General features: G+C 47.0%; 1 protein-coding gene across 9 annotated transcripts in view; it reads right to left on the reverse strand.

Annotated features, from left to right (window-relative positions):
- LOC110518923 (lipoma-preferred partner homolog) overlaps positions 1-22,125 on the reverse strand; it is a 475,008-nt gene that overhangs the window by 2,735 nt on the left and 450,148 nt on the right. For all 9 annotated transcript variants that reach the window (XM_090231894.1, XM_090231657.1, XM_090232022.1 and 6 more), the window contains 2 exons: positions 8,118-8,296; positions 5,648-5,768 (listed from right to left, as the gene is read on the reverse strand). In XM_090231894.1, coding sequence (XP_090088020.1) covers positions 5,648-5,768; positions 8,118-8,296 — 300 coding nt within the window. The remainder of the gene's footprint in view (positions 1-5,647; positions 5,769-8,117; positions 8,297-22,125) is intronic.

The following is a 22,125-nucleotide window of genomic DNA, read 5'->3' on the forward strand; positions in this document are numbered from 1 at the left end:
ACACACCTCACAACGGTAACACTGTAGACACACACCTCATAACGGTAACACTGTAGACACACACCTCATAACGGTAACACTGTAGACACACACCTCACAACACTGTAGATACACACCTCACAATGGTAACACTGTAGATACACACCTCATAACGGTAACACTGTAGACACACACCTCACAACGATAACACTGTAGACACACACCTCACAACGGTAACACTGTAGACACACACCTCACAACGATAACACTGTAGATACACACCTCACAACGATAACACTGTAGACACACACCTCATAACGGTAACACTGTAGATACACACCTCACAACGATAACACTGTAGATACACACCTCACAACGATAACACTGTAGATACACACCTCACAACGGTAACACTGTAGATACACACCTCACAACAGTAACACTGTAGACACACACCTCACAACGATAACACTGTAGATACACACCTCATAACGGTAACACTGTAGACACACACCTCACAACAATAACACTGTAGACACACACCTCACAACACTGTAGACACACACCTCACAACACTGTAGATACACACCTCACAACGATAACACTGTAGATACACACCTCACAACGATAACACTGTAGATACACACCTCACAACAGTAACACTGTAGACACACACCTCACAACGGTAACACTGTAGATACACACCTCACAACACTGTAGAAACACACCTCACAACACTGTAGATACACACCTCACAACGGTAACACTGTAGATACACACCTCACAACGGTAACACTGTAGATACACACCTCACAACGATAACACTGTAGACACACACCTCACAACACTGTAGATACACACCTCACAACACTGTAGATACACACCTCACAACGGTAACACTGTAGACACACACCTCACAACACTGTAGACACACACCTCAAAACGGTAACACTGTAGATACACACCTCACAACGATAACACTGTAGACACACACCTCACAACACTGTAGAAACACACCTCACAACGGTAACACTGTAGATACACACCTCACAACGGTAACACTGTAGACACACACCTCACAACGATAACACTGTAGATACACACCTCACAACGATAACACTGTAGACACACACCTCACAACACTGTAGAAACACACCTCACAACACTGTAGATACACACCTCACAACACTGTAGATACACACCTCACAACGGTAACACTGTAGACACACACCTCACAACACTGTAGATACACATCTCACAACGATAACACTGTAGACACACACCTCACAACGGTAACACTGTAGACACACACCTCACAACACTGTAGATACACACCTCACAACGGTAACACTGTAGATACACACCTCACAACACTGTAGATACACACCTCACAACACTGTAGAGACACACCTCACAACAGTAACACTGTAGATACACACCTCACAACGGTAACACTGTAGACACACACCTCACAACGGTAACACTGTAGACACACACCTCACAACGGTAACACTGTAGACACACACCTCACAACACTGTAGATACACACCTCACAACAGTAACACTGTAGATACACACCTCACAACGGTAACACTGTAGACACACACCTCACAACGATAACACTGTAGACACACACCTCACAACGTTAACACTGTAGACACACACCTCACAACACTGTAGATACACACCTCACAACAGTAACACTGTAGATACACACCTCACAACGGTAACACTGTAGACACACACCTCACAACGGTAACACTGTAGACACACACCTCACAACACTGTAGATACACACCTCACAACGGTAACACTGTAGATACACACCTCACAACACTGTAGACACACACCTCACAACACTGTAGATACACACCTCACAACGATAACACTGTAGATACACACCTCACAACACTGTAGACACACACCTCACAACACTGTAGATACACACCTCACAACGGTAACACTGTAGATACACACCTCACAACGATAACACTGTAGATACACACCTCACAACACTGTAGATACACACCTCACAACGATAACACTGTAGACACACACCTCACAACACTGTAGATACACACCTCACAACGATAACACTGTAGACACACACCTCACAGCACTGTAGACACACACCTCACAACGGTAACACTGTAGATACACACCTCACAACGATAACACTGTAGATACACACCTCACAACGATAACACTGTAGATACACACCTCACAACACTGTAGATACACACCTCACAACGATAACACTGTAGATACACACCTCACAACGGTAACACTGTAGATACACACCTCACAACGGTAACACTGTAGACACACACCTCACAACGGTAACACTGTAGACACACACCTCACAACGATAACACTGTAGACACACACCTCACAACACTGTAGATACACACCTCACAACACTGTAGATACACACCTCACAACGGTAACACTGTAGACACACACCTCACAACACTGTAGACACACACCTCACAACGGTAACACTGTAGATACACACCTCACAACGATAACACTGTAGACACACACCTCACAACACTGTAGAAACACACCTCACAACGGTAACACTGTAGATACACACCTCACAACGGTAACACTGTAGACACACACCTCACAACGATAACACTGTAGATACACACCTCACAACGATAACACTGTAGACACACACCTCACAACACTGTAGAAACACACCTCACAACACTGTAGATACACACCTCACAACACTGTAGATACACACCTCACAACGGTAACACTGTAGATACACACCTCACAACGGTAACACTGTAGACACACACCTCACAACACTGTAGATACACACCTCACAACGATAACACTGTAGACACACACCTCACAACGGTAACACTGTAGACACACACCTCACAACACGTGAGATACACACCTCACAACGGTAACACTGTAGATACACACCTCACAACACTGTAGATACACACCTCACAACACTGTAGAGACACACCTCACAACAGTAACACTGTAGATACACACCTCACAACGGTAACACTGTAGACACACACCTCACAACGATAACACTGTAGACACACACCTCACAACGGTAACACTGTAGACACACACCTCACAACACTGTAGATACACACCTCACAACAGTAACACTGTAGATACACACCTCACAACGGTAACACTGTAGACACACACCTCACAACGATAACACTGTAGACACACACCTCACAACGTTAACACTGTAGACACACACCTCACAACACTGTAGATACACACCTCACAACAGTAACACTGTAGATACACACCTCACAACGGTAACACTGTAGACACACACCTCACAACGGTAACACTGTAGACACACACCTCACAACACTGTAGATACACACCTCACAACGGTAACACTGTAGATACACACCTCACAACACTGTAGACACACACCTCACAACACTGTAGATACACACCTCACAACGATAACACTGTAGATACACACCTCACAACGGTAACACTGTAGATACACACCTCACAACGGTAACACTGTAGATACACACCTCACAAAGATAACACTGTAGATACACACCTCACAACACTGTAGATACACACCTCACACAGATAACACTGTAGACACACACCTCACAACACTGTAGATACACACCTCACAACGATAACACTGTAGACACACACCTCACAACACTGTAGACACACACCTCACAACGATAACACTGTAGATACACACCTCACAACGATAACACTGTAGATACACACCTCACAACGGTAACACTGTAGATACACACCTCACAACGATAACACTGTAGACACACACCTCACAACACTATAGATACACACCTCACAACGGTAACACTGTAGATACACACCTCACAACGATAACACTGTAGATACACACCTCACAACACTGTAGATACACACCTCACAACGATAACACTGTAGATACACACCTCACAACGGTAACACTGTAGATACACACCTCACAACGGTAACACTGTAGACACACACCTCACAACGGTAACACTGTAGACACACACCTCACAACGATAACACTGTAGACACACACCTCACAACACTGTAGACACACACCTCACAACGGTAACACTGTAGATACACACCTCACAACGGTAACACTGTAGACACACACCTCACAACACTGTAGACACACACCTCACAACGGTAACACTGTAGATACACACCTCACAACGATAACACTGTAGACACACACCTCACAACACTGTAGACACACACCTCACAACGGTAACACTGTAGATACACACCTCACAACGATAACACTGTAGACACACACCTCACAACAGTAACACTGTAGATACACACCTCACAACGATAACACTGTAGACACACACCTCACAACACTGTAGACACACACCTCACAACGGTAACACTGTAGATACACACCTCACAACGATAACACTGTAGACACACACCTCACAACACTGTAGACACACACCTCACAACGGTAACACTGTAGATACACACCTCACAACGATAACACTGTAGACACACACCTCACAACGGTAACACTGTAGATACACACCTCACAACGGTAACACTGTAGATACACACCTCACAACGGTAACACTGTAGATACACACCTCACAACACTGTAGATACACACCTCACAACGGTAACACTGTAGATACACACCTCACAACACTGTAGATACACACCTCACAACGGTAACACTGTAGATACACACCTCACAACGGTAACACTGTAGATACACACCTCACAACGGTAACACTGTAGATACACACCTCACAACACTGTAGATACACACCTCACAACACTGTAGATACACACCTCACAACGGTAACACTGTAGATACACACCTCACAACGGTAACACTGTAGATACACACCTCACAACGGTAACACTGTAGATACACACCTCACAACGGTAACACTGTAGATACACACCTCACAACGGTAACACTGTAGACACACACCTCACAACACTGTAGATACACACCTCACAACACTGTAGATACACACCTCACAACGGTAACACTGTAGATACACACCTCACAACACTGTAGATACACACCTCACAACACTGTAGATACACACCTCACAACGGTAACACTGTAGATACACACCTCACAACGATAACACTGTAGACACACACCTCACAACACTGTAGATACACACCTCACAACACTGTAGATACACACCTCACAACGGTAACACTGTAGATACACACCTCACAACACTGTAGACACACACCTCACAACGGTAACACTGTAGATACACACCTCACAACGATAACACTGTAGACACACACCTCACAACACTGTAGATACACACCTCACAACACTGTAGATACACACCTCACAACGGTAACACTGTAGATACACACCTCACAACGGTAACACTGTAGACACACACCTCACAACGATAACACTGTAGACACACACCTCACAACGATAACACTGTAGACACACACCTCACAACACTGTAGACACACACCTCACAACGGTAACACTGTAGATACACACCTCACAACGGTAACACTGTAGATACACACCTCACAACGATAACACTGTAGATACACACCTCACAACGATAACACTGTAGACACACACCTCACAACACTGTAGAAACACACCTCACAACACTGTAGATACACACCTCACAACACTGTAGATACACACCTCACAACGGTAACACTGCACGTGGAAGTCTCGGTCCAAGGCGACGATACGAACAGTCTCCTCCTGGCCTGGAGCTGGCATGATGGGCTCAGAACACACACAGCAACGAGGGGCAAACTTCCTAATAGGGGAGACAGAGAGAGAGAGACAGAGAAAGAGACAGAGAGACAGAGACAGAGAGATGAAAGACAGAGAGAGAGAGAGAGAGAGAGAGAGAGAGAGAGAGAGAGACAGAGAAAGAGACAGAGAGACAGAGAGAGAGACAGAGACGAAAGACAGAGAGAGACAGAGAGAGAGACAGAGAGAGAGAGAGAGAGAGAGAGAGAGAGACAGAGAGAGGAGAAGAGAGAGAGAGACAGAGAGACAGAGAGACAGAGACGAAAGACAGAGAGAGACAGAGAGAGAGAGAGAGAGAGAGAGAGAGAGAGACAGAGAGAGGAGAAGAGAGAGAGAGAGAGACAGAGAGAGAGAGAGAGAGAGAGAGAGAGAGAGAGAGACAGAGAGAGGAGAAGAGAGAGAGAGAGAGACAGAGAGAGGAGAAGAGAGAGAGAGAGAGAGACAGAGAGAGAGACAGAGAGAGAGAAGAGAGACAGAGACAGAGAGAGAGCGAGAGAGAGACAGAGAGAGAGAGAGATAAGAGAGACAGAGAGAAGAGAGAGAGATAGAGACAGAGAGAAGAGAGAGACAGAGAGCCCCAGGACAGCAACACAGTTAGACCTAAGCAAACTGGAATGTTATTTGGCCCTACACAGAGAGTACACAGCGGCAGAATACCTGACCACTGTGACTGACCTAAAATTAAGAAAATCCTTGACTATGTACAGACTCAGTGAGCATCGCCTTGCTATTGAGAAAGGCCGCCGTAGGCAGACATGGCTCTCAAGAGAAGACAGGCTATGTGCTCACTGCCCACAAAATGAGGTGGAAACTGAGCTGCACTTCCTAACCTCCTGTCCAATGTATGACCATATTAGAGAGACATATTTCCCTCAGATTACACAGATCCACAAAGAATTAGATAACAAATTCAATTTTGATAAACTCTCATATCTACTGTGTGAAATGCCACAGTGTGACATCATAGCAGCAAGATGTGTGACCTGTTGCCACGAGAAAAGGTCAACCAGTGTAGAATAAACACCATTGTAAATACAACCCATATTTATGCTTATTTATTTTCCCTTTTGTACTTGAACTATTTTTACATCGTTACAACACTGTATATATATATATAATATGACACTTGTAACGTCTCTATTCTTTTACATTTTTTTGTTTATTTCCCTTGTTTACTTCCTGTCTATTTCACTTGTTTATTTCCTGTCTATTTCACTTGTTAACTTCCTGTCTATTTCACTTGTTTATTTCCTGTCTATTTCACTTGTTAACTTCCTGTCTATTTCACTTGTTTATTTCCTGTCTATTTCACTTGTTTACTTCCTGTCTATTTCACTTGTTTATTTCCTGTCTATTTCACTTGTTAACTTCCTGTCTATTTCACTTGTTAACTTCCTGTCTATTTCACTTGTTTACTTCCTGTCTATTTCCCTTGTTTACTTCCTGTCTATTTCACTTGTTTATTTCCTGTCTATTTCACTTGTTAACTTCCTGTCTATTTCACTTGTTTATTTCCTGTCTATTTCACTTGTTAACTTCCTGTCTATTTCACTTGTTTACTTCCTGTCTATTTCACTTGTTTACTTCCTGTCTATTTCACTTGTTTACTTCCTGTCTATTTCACTTGTTTACTTCCTGTCTATTTCACTTGTTTACTTCCTGTCTATTTCACTTGTTAACTTCCTGTCTATTTCACTTGCTTTGGCCAATTTAAACATACGTCTCCCATGCCAATAAAGCCCTTTGAATTGAATTGAGAGGGAGAGAGCAAGAGAGAAGAGAGAGAGAACAGATTTTAATACAAATACTACTGATTTTCAACCCTCAGGTCATTGAACTAAAGTCATATAGGAAACTCCTACTGGAGGAACAGGCCTCTCTACCAAGAATACCCATGAGGAAGTGAAGACAGCTCTGAGGTTTCAGCTCCTATCCGGTGATTGGACGTGAGGCCCAATGAACGGCTCAGAACCAGGAAGTGAACCAGGAAGCGAGGTAGGGGGCTTTGTGATTGGCTCAGAAGCAGGAAGTGAGGTGGGTGGTGGCCTCGTGAGATTATAGCTCTAGCAGTGGAAAAAAAAAGCCTAATCTGTTCTTCAACACAAAGATGACTTTGTTGAGGTCAGGCTTGTGATGAGGAATTATCCCACAGGGTCACTCTACACGACTCCTTTACTTACTGAATGTGAGGTAGTGAGAGTGACATTTGTACCTCTGTTTCTCTTCTCATAAACTAGACATTAATGTATAGGTTGTTTTATTCATTAACATACTTGTGTGTGTGTGTGTGTGTGTGTTGATGGTGTGTGGGTGCGTGTGTCCGTCCGTGTGAGTTGGCGGCAGCCCCCTTTACTTGTGGAAGTCATCGATGCAGTGGATGTGGTTGGCAGCGTCCACAGTGAAGGGGATACCGTCCAGGCTGCGTTGACACACCACACAGGTGAAGCAGTGTGGATGGTAGGCCTTCCCTGTAGCCCGCAGGATACGCTCCATGATGGGTTTACTGCAGATGTTACAGGACTCCAGGGTGTTCTGAAACACGCAGACAGAGAGAGAGAGAGAGAGGAATACATCAATCAGTCTCCTTTAATTGACCCTTACGAACATGTCATCCCGCTGTCGAGTCTGAGGTCTGGCCTCCCCAGCCATGTAGGAGAGAGAGAGAGAAGCATCAAAGCCAAAGGAAGTGAAGTGTATTAAGAAATGCTATAGATGGAAAGAAAGTAGTGTAGACAACTATTACGCATTCCTGTGCCTGTCTCCCGATCCTTCATACTAACGTGACAGTACTGAGCAAATGTCAAATTGTATGTTTACCAAATTACCGTACAACAGACCACGTATTCACCCTGCACACCCTAACTGACAAACAAACAAACCAAAACAAAGGCAAAGTCTTCTCATGCTTTGTTGATTCCCAAAAAGTTTTCGACTCAATTTGGCATGAGGGTCTGCTATACAAACTGGTGGAAAGTGGTGTTGGGGGTAAAACATACGACATTATAAAATCCATGTACACAAACAACAAGTGTGCGGTTAAAATTGGCAAAAAACACACACATTATTTCCCACAGGGATGTGGGGTGAGACAGGGATGCAGCTTAAGCCCCACCCTCTTCAACATATATATATTCAACGAATTGGCGCGGGCACTAGAAAAGTCTGCAGCACCCGGCCTCCCCCTACTAGAATCCGAAGTCAAATGTCTGCTGTTTGCCGATGATCTGGTGGTTCTGTCACCAACCAAGGAGGGCCTACAGCAGCACCTAGATCTTCTGCACAGATTCAGTCAGACCTGGGCACTGACAGTACATCTCAGTAAGACAAAAACATCTAGACAGCGTTGCCCTAGAGCACACAAAAAAACGATACGTACCTCGGTCTAAACATCAGCACCACAGGTAACTTCCTAAAAGCTGTGAAGGGCCTTCTACCCCATCAAATGGAGCGTGTCTGTAATTTCACTGGGCACATCACCCTGTGTGTCTGTAATTACACTGGGCACATCACCCTGTGTGTATGTAATTATACTGGGTACATCACCCTGTGTGTCTGTAATTACACTGGGCACATCACCCTGTGTGTCTGTAATTATACTGGGTACATCACCCTGTGTGTCTGTAATTACACGGGGCACGTCAGCCTGTGTGTCTGTAATTTCACTGGGCACATCACCCTGTGTGTCTGTAACAACACTGGGCACATCACCCTGTGTGTCTGTAACGACACTGGGCACATCCCCCTGTGTGTCTGTAATTACACTGGGCACATCACCCTATGTGTCTGTAATTACACAGGGCACATCACCCTGTGTGTCTGTAATTACACAGGGCACATCACCCTGTGTGTCTGTAATAACACTGGGCACATCACCCTGTGTGTCTGTAATAACACTGGGCACATCACCCTGTGTGTCTGTAACAACACTGGGCACATCACCCTGCGTGTCTGTAATAACACTGGGCACATCACACTGCGTGTCTGATAACAACACTGGGCACATCACCCTGTGTGTCTGTATTAATACTGGGCACATCACCCTGTGTGTCTGTATTAATACTGGGCACATCACCCTGTGTGTCTGTATTAATACTGGGCACATCATTCTCCGTCGTCTGTAAGACAGGCGTATTACCCTCGGAATCAGCGTTGCCACTGCCCTTGGTAACCACTGCCCTTGGTAACCACTGCCCTTGGTAACCACTACCCTTGGTAACAACTGCTCTTGGTAACCACTGCCCTTGGTAACCACTGCCCTTGGTAACCACTGTCCTTGGTAACCACTGCCCTTGGTAACCACTGCTCTTGGTAACCACTGCCCTTGGTAACCACTGCCCTTGGTAACCACTGTCCTTGGTAACCACTGTCCTTGGTAACCACTGTCCTTGGTAACCACTGTCCTTGGTAACCACTGCCCTTGGTAACCACTCTCCTTGGTAACCACTGCCCTTGGTAACCACTGCCCTTGGTAACCACTGCCCTTGGTAACCACTGTCCTTGGTAACCACTGCCCTTGGTAACCACTGTCCTTGGTAACCACTGCCCTTGGTAACCACTGCTCTTGGTAACCACTACCCTTGGTAAACACTGTCATTGGTAACCACTGCCCTTGGTAACCACTGCCCTTGGTAACCACTGCCCTTGGTAACCACTGCTCTTGGTAACCACTGCCCTTGGTAACCACTGCCCTTGGTAACCACTGCCCTTGGTAACCACTGCCCTTGGTAACCACTGCTCTTGGTAACCACTGTCCTTGGTAACCACTTCCTGGAGCTCAGTCACATTCACGTCCGCCCTTTGAGCTCCCTGCCACAGTAACCTCAGCTACATTAACCTCATCAACATTTACTATCAACAGTACGGGCAACGGAATCTTGCAATTCCGATGTTTTGGTTGAGTCTGGACCTCTGGGGGTTGTAGGCCGGGGCCTGCCCACTCTCAGATCTGGAGCCAGACTCGACAACGTGTTTCAACAAACAGGTTTTTACATTCAAGTAATTAATCTCATTGGACCTGGCGAAGTTCCCATAATGAGTTGTCGTGTCAGGTCGGGGAGAAAGGGCAACATCATCATCATCATCATCATCCAGCCAGTTGACAAAGCTGCTCCTCTTTTAGAAACACTGTTTGAATTCATTCACAAAGTAGTTGAGAGAGAGAAAGGACGAGAGAGAGGAGAAAGAAAGAGAGAGAGGAGAGAGAGAGAAAGGAAGAGAGAGAGGAGAAAGGAAGAGAGAGGAGAGAGAGAAAGGAAGAGAGAGAGGAGAAAGGAAGAGAGAGAGGAGAAATTAAGACAGAGAGGAGAAAGGAAGAGAGAGAGAGAAAGGAAGAGAGAGAGAGAGAAAGGAAGAGAGAGAGAGAGAAAGGAAGAGAGAGAGGAGAGAGAGATAGAAAGGAAGAGAGAGAGGAGAGAGAGAAAGGAAGAGAGAGAAATGAAGAGAGAGAGGAGAGAGAGAGAAAGGAAGAGAGAGAGGAGAGAGAGAAATGAAGAGAGAGAGGAGAGAGAGAAATGAAGAGAGAGAGAAAGGAAGAGAGAGAGGAGAGAGAGAGAGAAAGGAAGAGAGAGAGGAGAGAGAAAGGAAGAGAGAGGAGAGAGAGAGAAATTAAGAGAGAGAGGAGAGAGAGAGAAATGAAGAGAGAGAGGAGAGAGAGAGAGGAGAGAGAGAGAAAGGAAGAGAGAAATGAAGAGAGAGAGGAGAGAGAGAAATTAAGAGAGAGAGGAGAGAGAGAGAAAGGAAGAGAGAGAGGAGATAGAGAGAGAAATGGAGAGAGGAGAGAGAGAAATGAAGAGAGGAGAGAGAGAGGAGAGAGAGAGAAAGGAAGAGAGAGAGAAGAGAGAGATAAATGAAGAGAGAGAGAGGAGAGAGAGAGAGGAGAGAGAGAGAGAAAGGAAGAGGGAGAAAGGAAGAGAGAGAAAGGAAGAGAGAGAAATGAAGAGAGAGAGGAGAGAGAGAGAAAGGAAGAGAGAGAAAGGAAGAGAGAAAGGAAGAGAGAGAAAGGAAGAGAGAGCACATGTAAGTGTAGACATGGAGATTTGCAACATTAAAACAGCCCTTGATGTAGCATCATGATAGGCCTCTTAGGGTACTGACTAACATGTTGTATTCTATCAGTATTAGGGTCCTATTAGAACCAACAACTGCAACGATGCTGGGTTTTTCCCATTCAACAGTTTCCTGTGTGTATCAAGACTGGTCCACCACCCAAAGGACATCCAGACAACTTGACACAACTGTGGGAAGCATTGGAGTCAACATGAGCCAGCATCCCTGTGGAACGCTTTCTACACCTTGTAGAGTTCATGCCCCGACTAATTGAGGCTGTTCTGAGGGCTGGGCTGTCCTCACATGCCTCCTCTCTCTCTCTCACTCTGTTTCTCCCTCTCTCTGTCAACTGAGGGACTCTGATTAGCATTTTATTCTCAAACACAAACACAATCGTTTTTCACCCGCCTAGCGACCGACGTTCCCCCCCTCTCTGATTGGTGGGTTGGCAGGATCAGTAAATACTTGATGACTGCAGGTTTTCCTCCCTCAGGTTGGCAGACTCGCTGGGCAGGTGGCCCGTAGGGGAACGTGGCAGACCCATCCAACTCTGACTGATCTCAGACATCCCTCTCCTTAATATCTACGATACGCTGTCGTTTGTTACTCCAATATTTCGTAAATAAAGATTGGCCCACTCTAAACAGGTCTGCAATTACAGGGGACTGGAGGTGAGGAGGGAGACAAGGGAGGGAGAGGAGAGAGAGGAGGGAGGGAGAGGAGAGAGAGGAGGGCAGGAAGGGAGGGGAGGGAGAGGAGAGAGAGGAGAGAGAGGAGGGAGAGGAGAGAGAGGAGAGAGAGGAGAGAGAGGAGAGAGAGGAGAGAGAGGAGAGAGGGGAGGGAGAGGAGAGAGACAAGGGAGGGAGAGGAGAGAGGAGGGCAGGGAAGGATAGGAGGGAGAGAGAGGAGAGAGAGGAGGGAGGGAGATGAGAGAGAGGAGAGAGAGGAGAGAGGGGAGGGAGAGGAGAGAGAGGAGGGAGAGGAGAGAGAGGAGAGAGGGGAGGGAGAGGAGAGAGAGGAGGGCAGGGAAGGATAGGAGGGAGAGAGGAGAGAGAGGAGGGGAGGAGGGAGAGGAGAGAGAGGAGGGCAGGGAAGGATAGGAGGGAGGCAGAGGAGAGAGAGGTGGGCAGGGAGAGGAGAGAGAGGAGGGAGAGGAGAGAGGGAGAGGAGAGAGAGGGGAGGGAGAGGACAGAGAGGAGAGAGAGGAGGGAGAGGAGAGGGGAGGGAGGGAGAGGAGAGAGAGGAGGGAGAGAGAGGAGAGAGAGGAGGAAAGGGAGAGGAGAGAGAGGAGGGAGAGGAGAGAAGGAGAGGAGAGAGAGGGGAGGGAGAGGACAGAGAGGAGAGAGAGGAGATAGAGGAGGGAGAGGAGAGAGGGGAGGGAGGAGGGAGGGAGAGGAGAGAGGAGGGAGAGGAGAGAGAGGAGGGAGGGAGAGGAGAGAGAGGAGGAGGGAGGGAGGGAGGGAGGGAGAGGACAGAGAGGAGAGAGAGGGAGGAGAGAGAAGAGAGGAAGGAGAGGAGAGAGAGGAGAGAGAGGAGAGAGAGGAGAGAGGGAGGGAGAGGAGAGAGACAAGGGAGGGAGAGGAGAGAGGGATTAAGGATAGGAGGGAGAGAGAGAGGGAGGGAGAGGAGAGAGAGGAGAGAGGGGAGGGAGAGGAGAGAGAGGAGGGAGAAGAGAGAGAGGAGAGAGGAGGGAGAGAGAGAGAGAGGAGAGAGGGGAGGGAGAGGAGAGAGAGGAGGGCAGGGAAGGATAGGAGGGAGAGAGAGGGAGAGAGGGGAGGGAGAGAGGAGAGAGGAGGGAGAGGAGAGAGAGGAGGGCAGGGAAGGATAGGAGGGAGGGAGAGGAGAGAGAGGAGAGAGAGGAGGGCAGGGAAGGATAGGAGGTTGGGAGAGGAGAGAGAGGAGGGAGGAGAGAGGGAGAGAGAGGAGGGCAGGAAGGATAGGAGGGAGGGAGAGGAGAGAGAGGAGAGAGGAGGGAGAGGAGAGAGAGGAGGGCAGGGAAGGATAGGAGGGAGGGAGAGGAGAGAGAGGAGGGCAGGGAAGGATAGGAGGTTTGGGAGAGGAGAGAGAGGAGGGAGGAGGAGAGGGAGAGAGCAGGGAGAGGAGGGCAGGGAAGGATAGGAGGGAGGGAGAGGAGAGAGAGGAGGGCAGGGAAGGATAGGAGGGAGGGAGAGGAGAGAGAGGAGGGAGAGGAGGGCAGAGAAGGAGATAGAGACATCATCTGAGTGTGATCAATTAGCTGACTGACAGGCCACGTGATTGGCTGATGGGACTGCTGTGAGGGGGAAGGTGGGCGGGGGGCTTGTGCTGTGTTTAGGCATGTACTGGATCTCTGCATCTCTATCTTTCTCTGAATCTCTAGCTCTCTTCATTTCTCTCTACCACTGCCTCTCTCCTTCACTCTCTATGTCTCTCTCTCTCTCTCTCTCTCTGTCTGTCGCTGAGCTCTCTCTTGGCTTGGCAGGGCCGAGTAGAGGGAAGCAGAGTGTTCAGGGGATCAGCTGTTCCTATTGGTTGGCTGTGCGGAGCAGCAGTGGCAGGGTGCCACAGTGTTTCCAAACAAAGCTCGGGGTGTGTGGCAACACTGCGCTGCATCGTCATCCTCCCTCCCTCAGCCTCACAGCCCGCCTGCTGGGCCCTGCCGTTTAAAATGACACTTCTGTGCCCACTCAGCCACGATGCAGAATGAACATAACCCCCCCCCCACCCACCACATACTGTAGCTACATGCTTAGTGACATTTCTAGTCTCCATGCTATGGCAGAGGAACTTTCCTGGCTGGGATGACAATGTAAAGCTGCTGTGACATAAATCTATGTGCTGTTGGATGCCAGGCTGCTGACCAGGCTGTTGTTACACTGGGACGACCAGCGGCACAAATGGGACCCTAATTCCCTTTATAGTGTCCACAGGGGCTCCGGTCAAAAGTAGTGCATTACATAGGGAATAAGGTGCCGTTTGGGATGCAGGCCCACACAGGGTGAAAGGGCTGAGAGATAGAGAGAGCAGCTGATGGGGGACTGGAGAGGACAGAGAACACCTTGAGAGTGTGCATTCTGTTCATGACAAGAAGCGTGCGATGCTGTGCAGGCAGACCTTAGTGGGATTTCTCACTTCTACTTTCTTTCTTTCTTCTTCAAGAGAGAGAGAGAGAGAACTGTGTAATAAAATATCATCATGATTCCCTCAGCAACATTTGTATATAAACAATGTCCATATTGTAATCTTCCTCCTCTTCCCCGGGAGCCCAATAAAGACTTAATGAGCTTGTTGCTCGGAGCCCTCCAGGTTCTCCTTCCTACTTTCTCTACTAGAGAGAGAGGGGGGGAATGTGTGTGTGTTCACAACCTGAGTGCCTGTACAAGAAGAGAGGGAGGGAGAGGAGAGAAAGGTGGGAGAGGAGAGAGAAGGAGGGAGAGGAGAGAGAGGTGGGAGAGAGGGAGGGAGAGAGGTGAGAGAGATGAGAGAGGAGAATGAGGTGGGTCGGGGAGTCAAGCTGTCTCATCATTCAGCTGTAGTTTCCTCACTCTTATTCTCATCTGCACTTCTCCAGGTCTCTTCTCTCTAGGTCTCTTCTCTCCAGCTCTCTTCTCTTCTCTCCAGGTCTCCTCTCTTTTCTCCACGTCTCATCTCTCCAGGTCAGGTCTCTTCTCTTCTCTCCAGGTCTCCTCTCTTCTCTCCAGGTCTCTTCTCTTCTCTCCAGGTCTCTTCACATCTCTCCAGGTCTCTTCTCTTCTCTCCAGGTCTCCTCTCTTCTCTCCAGGACTCCTCTCTTCTCTCCACGTCTCATCTCTCCAGGTCTCCTCTCTTCTCTCCAGGTCTCTTCTCTTCTCTCCAGGTCTCCTCTCTTCTCTCCAGGTTTCCTCTCTTCTCTCCAGGTCTCTTCTCTCCAGGTCTCCTCTCTGCTCTCCAGGTCTCCTCTCTGCTCCACAGGTCTCCTCTCTTCTCTCCAGGTCTCTTCTCTTCTCTTCTCTCTAGGTCTCTTCTCTTCTCTCTAGGTCTCTTCTCTTCTCTCCAGGTCTCCTCTCTGTTCTCCAGGTCTCCTCTCTGCTCTCCAGGTCTCCTCTCTTCTCTCCAGGTCTCCTCTCTGCTCTCCAGGTCTCCTCTCTTCTCTCCAGGTCTCTTCTCTTCTCTCCAGGTCTCTTCTCTCCAGGTCACCTCTCATCTCTCCAGGTCTCTTCTCTTCTCTTCAGGTCTCCTCTCTGCTCTCCAGGTCTCCTCTCTGCTCTCCAGGTCTCCTCTCTTCTCTCCAGGTCTCCTCTCTGCTCTCCAGGTCTCCTCTCTTCTCTCCAGGTCTCTTCTCTTCTCTCCAGGTCTCTTCTCTTCTCTCCAAGTCTCTTCTCTTCTCTCCAGGTCTCCTCTGTTCTCTCCAGGTCTCCTCTCATCTCTCCAGGTCTCCTCTCTGCTCTCCAGGTCTCCTCTCTTCTCTCCAGGTCTCATCTCTCCTCTCTAGGTGTCTTCTCTCCAGGTCTCTTCTCTTCTCCCCAGGTCTCCTCTCTGCTCTCCAGTTCTCTTCTCTTCTCTCCAGGTATCCTCTCTGCTCTCCAGGTCTCTTCTCTCCAGGTCTCTTCTCTCCAGGTCTCCTCTCTGCTCTCCGGGTCTCTTCTCTTCTCTCCAGGTCTCTTCTCTCCAGGTCTCTGCTCTCCAGGTCTCCTCTCATCTCTCCAGGTCTCCTCTCTGCTCTCCAGGTCTCTTCTCTTCTCTCCAGGTCTCTTCTCTTCTCTCCAGGTCTCCTCTCTGCTCTCTAGGTCTCCTCTCTTCTCTCCAGGTCTCCTCTCTTCTCTCTGCTCTCCAGGTCTCTTCTCTTCTCTCCAGGTCTCCTCTCTGCTCTCCAGGTCTCCTCTCTTCTCTCCAGGTCTCCAAGGGGAATATAATAAAAAACCTTGTTCAGCCTAACTGGAGCATATGATTTCACAGCACATATCTCCTCCAGCCCGCTGTAATCACTACAGAAAGAGAGAGAGAGAAACAGATACAGAGAGAGAGAAAGAGCAAGAGAGAGACTGTGCCCACCACTAGAGGGCAGTCTAGGTCTACAGATATCTGGGCTCTCCTCTCTTACTCTCCTCTCCTCCTCCTCTCCCTCTCCTCTATCCCTCTCCTTTACCTTTCTCCCTCTCTCTCTCCCTCTCCTCTATCCCTCTCCTCTACCTCTCCCTCTCTATCCCTCTCTCTCTCCCTCTCCTCTACCTTTCTCCCTCTCCTCTCCCCCTCTCTCTCTATCCCTCTCCTCTACCTCTCTCCCTCTCTCTCTCTCTCCTCTATCCCTCTCCTCTACCTCTCCTCTACCCCTCTCCCACCTCTCTCCCTCTCCTCTCCCTCTCCTCTCCCTCTCTCTCTCTCCTCTACCTCTCTCCCTCTCCTCTCCCTCTCTCTATCCCTCTCCTCTACCTCTCCTCTCCCTCTCTCTCTCTCTCCCTCTCCTCTATCCCTCTCTCCCTCTCCTCTCTCCCTCTAAATGTATTCAAGCACATGTACTCCATTTTTTTCTGCCTCATACATTTCTCTAAGTGTTTGCCCAGTGGGCTAAACAAACGTCTAGGCAGATGAGGTAAAGTGAATTTAGGTCAGACAGCCTCTTGTTGAACTAAGGGCGAATGGAGTGTTAAAGTCAATTGTGGCCCCATTCCTCTCACTCCGTCTCTACTCTGCTGGCCTTTTCAATTTCCTCCAAATTGCTCTCTTGTTTCTCTGTGTATAGCGCATCAACACCAAACACGTTGCCCCGATCCTGCGCCCCCCCCCACCCTTATCCCCACCCACCCTGCAGCCCTCCCTCCTGGCCTCCATGTGATTCAGCCACTGAACTGCAAACAACGTTTGACACATCTGTCTGTCTGAATAAAGAGAGACAGGGAGCAGAGCAGGAGAGCAGGAGAGGAGTGGGTTTAAAGGCCCAGTGAAGTCAAAAACCTGATTTCTCTTTTTATTTTCCACACTATGAGATTGGAATAATACTGGGAAATTGTGAAAATCATGACAATGCTGTCATAGTGGAAGAGCTGATTGAAAAGACCCCTTGAAATTTCAGCCTGTTTTGGTGGGATGGAACTTTGGCCTACCTGGTGACATCACCAGGCGGTATAAGTTAATAGACCAATAACAAAGAGCGTCAAACCTCTCTGCCAATAACAGCTGGTTTTCAGGTTACATATCCCTCCCATTAGGCTCGTCTGAACTCAGACCACTCCCAGACAGCCCTAGCAAAGCTCTTGTTTGAGAAATTTCTTCTTTAAGTTTCTTTTTGACCGTTTTTAATTGAAAACAATCGCAGTAAGGTAGTTAACTGTTACCCAGAAATGATTTGATACGGACAGAAAAATGGCTGCACTGAACCTTTAAGAGGTCCACCGATCAGAATCTCACAGGAAGCACAGACCTGATTGAGTGGACACCAACAGGCTCCTGAACAGCTTCTATCCCCATGCCATAAGACTGATAAATAGCTAACTAAATAGCTAAATAAATAGCTAACTAAATAGCTAACTGAATGGCCAACTAAATAGCTAACTAAATGGCTAAATAAATAGCTAACTAAATGGATAACTAAATAGCTAACTAAATAGCTAACTAAATGGATAACTAAATAGCTAACTAAATAGCTAACTAAATAGCTAACTAAATGGATAACTAAATAGCTAACTAAATAGCTAACTAAATGGATAACTAAATAGCTAACTAAATAGCTAACTAAATGGATAACTAAATAGCCAACTAAATAGCTAACTAAATGGATAACTAAATAGCTAACTAACTAAATTGCTACACAGACTATCTAAGATGACCCTTGCATTTTAATCTTATTTGCACTGTCTCTATACACACTGAAAGGGCCCTACACACCACACACTGACAGGGCCCTACACACTACACACTGTCTCTATACACACTGAAAGGGCCCTACACACCACACACTGTCTCTATACACACTGTCAGGGCCCTACACACTACACACTGTCTCTATACACACTGTCAGGGCCCTACACACTACACACTGTCTCTATACACACTGTCAGGGCCCTACACACTACACACGGTCTCTATACACACTGTCTACATACACACTGTCAGGGCCCTACACACTACACACTGTCTCTATACACACTGCCAGGACCCTACACACTGTCTCTATACACACTGTCTCTATACACACGGTCTCTATACACACTGCCAGGACCCTACACACTGTCTCTATACACACTATCTCTATACACACTGTCTCTATACACACGGTCTCTATACACACTGTCTCTATACACACCGTCTCTATACACACTCTCTCTATACACACTGACAGGGACCTAAACACTGTCTCTATACACACTGTCTCTATACACACTGTCTCTATACACACTGACAGGGACCTAAACACTGTCTCTATACACACTGTCTCTATATACACTGTCTCTATACACACTGTCTCTATACACACTGACAGGGCCCTAAACACTACACACTGTCTCTATATACACTGTCTCTATACACACTGACAGGGACCTAAACACTGTCTCTATACACACTGTCTCTATATACACTGTCTCTATACACACTGTCTCTATACACACTGTCTCTATACACACGGTCTCTATACACACTGTCTCTATACACACTGACAGGGACCTAAACACTGTCTAAAAATACACACTGTCTCTATACACACTGTCTCTATACACACCGTCTCTATACACACTGTCTCTATACACACTGACAGGGCCCTACACACTGTCTCTATACACACTGTCTCTATACACACTGTCTCTATACACATTGACAGGGACCTAAACACTGTCTCTATACACACTGTCTCTATATACACTGTCTCTATACACACTGTCTCTATACACACTGTCTCTATACACACTGACAGGGCCCTACACACTGTCTCTAAACACACTGACAGGGACCTAAACACTGTCTCTATACACACTGTCTCTATACACACTGTCTATATACACACTGACAGGGCCCTACACACTACACACTGTCTCTAAACACAGTGTCTCTATACACACTGTGTCTATACACACTGTCTCTATACACACTGACAGGGCCCTAAACACTACACACTGTCTCTATACACACTGTCTCTATACACACTTTCTCTATATACACTGTTTCTATACACACTGTCTCTATACACACTGACAGGGCCCTAAACACTACACACTGTCTCTATACACACTGACAGGGCCCTAAACACTACACACTGTCTCTATACACACTGTCTCTATACACACTTTCTCTATATACACTGTTTCTATACACACTGACAGGGCCCTAAACACTACACACTGTCTCTATACACACTGACAGGGCCCTAAACACTACACACTGTCTCTATACATACTGACAGGGCCCTAAACACTACAAACTGTCTCTATACACACTGTCTCTATACACACTTTCTCTATATACACTGTCTCTATACACACTGTCTCCATACACACTGACAGGGCCCTAAACACTACGCACTGTCTCTATACACACTGACAGGGCCCTACACACTACACACTGTCTCTATACACACTGAAAGGGCCCTACACACTATACACTGTCTCTATACACACTGTCTCTATACACACTGACAGGGACCTAAACACTGTCTCTATACACACTGTCTCTATACACACTGTCTCTATACACACTGTCTCTATACACACTGACAGGGCCCTAAACACTACACACTGTCTCTATACACACTGACAGGGCCCTAAACACTACACACTGTCTCTATACATACTGACAGGGCCCTAAACACTACAAACTGTCTCTATACACACTGTCTCTATACACACTTTCTCTATATACACTGTCTCTATACACACTGTCTCCATACACACTGACAGGGCCCTAAACACTACGCACTGTCTCTATACACACTGACAGGGCCCTACACACTACACACTGTCTCTATACACACTGAAAGGGCCCTACACACTATACACTGTCTCTATACACACTGTCTCTATACACACTGACAGGGACCTAAACACTGTCTCTATACACACTGTCTCTATACACACTGTCTCTATACACACTGTCTCTATACACACTGTCTCTATACACACTGACAGGGCCCTAAACACTACACACTGTCTCTATACACACTGACAGGGCCCTAAACACTACACACTGTCTCTATACATACTGACAGGGCCCTAAACACTACAAACTGTCTCTATACACACTGTCTCTATACACACTTTCTCTATATACACTGTCTCTATACACACTGTCTCCATACACACTGACAGGGCCCTAAACACTACGCACTGTCTCTATACACACTGACAGGGCCCTACACACTACACACTGTCTCTATACACACTGTCTCTATACACACTGTCTCTATACACACTGTCTCTATACACACTGTCTCTATACACACTGACAGGGCCCTACACACCACACACTGTCTCTATACACACTGTCTCTATACACACTTTCTCTATATACACTGTCTCTATACACACTGTCTCTATACACACTGACAGGGCCCTAAACACTACACACTGTCTCTATACACACTGTCAGGACCCTACACACTACACACTGTCTCTATACACACTGACAGGGCCCTAAACACTACACACTGTCTCTATACACACTGTCAGGACCCTAAACACTACACACTGTCTCTATACACACTGACAGGGCCCTAAACACTACACACTGTCTCTATACACACTGACAGGGCCCTAAACACTACAAACTGTCTCTATACACACTGTCTCTATACACACTGTCTCTATACACACTTTCTCTATATACACTGTCTCTATACACACTGTCTCTATACACACTGTCTCTATACACACTGACAGGGCCCTAAACACTACACACTGTCTCTATACACACTGACAGGGACCTAAACACTGTCTCTATACACACTGTCTCTATACACACTGTCTCTATACACACTGTCTCTTTACACACTGTCTCTATACACACTGACAGGGCCCTAAACACTACGCACTGTCTCTATACACACTGACAGGGCCCTACACACTACACACTGTCTCTATACACACTGAAAGGGCCCTACACACTATACACTGTCTCTATACACACTGTCTCTATACACACTGACAGGGACCTAAACACTGTCTCTATACACACTGTCTCTATACACACTGTCTCTATACACACTGTCTCTATACACACTGTCTCTATACACACTGACAGGGCCCTAAACACTACACACTGTCTCTATACACACTGACAGGGCCCTAAACACTACACACTGTCTCTATACATACTGACAGGGCCCTAAACACTACAAACTGTCTCTATACACACTGTCTCTATACACACTTTCT

Source organism: Oncorhynchus mykiss, chromosome 1, assembly GCF_057628025.1.
Source record: "Oncorhynchus mykiss isolate SJ-2025 chromosome 1, ASM5762802v1, whole genome shotgun sequence".
NCBI lineage: Eukaryota > Metazoa > Chordata > Actinopteri > Salmoniformes > Salmonidae > Oncorhynchus > Oncorhynchus mykiss.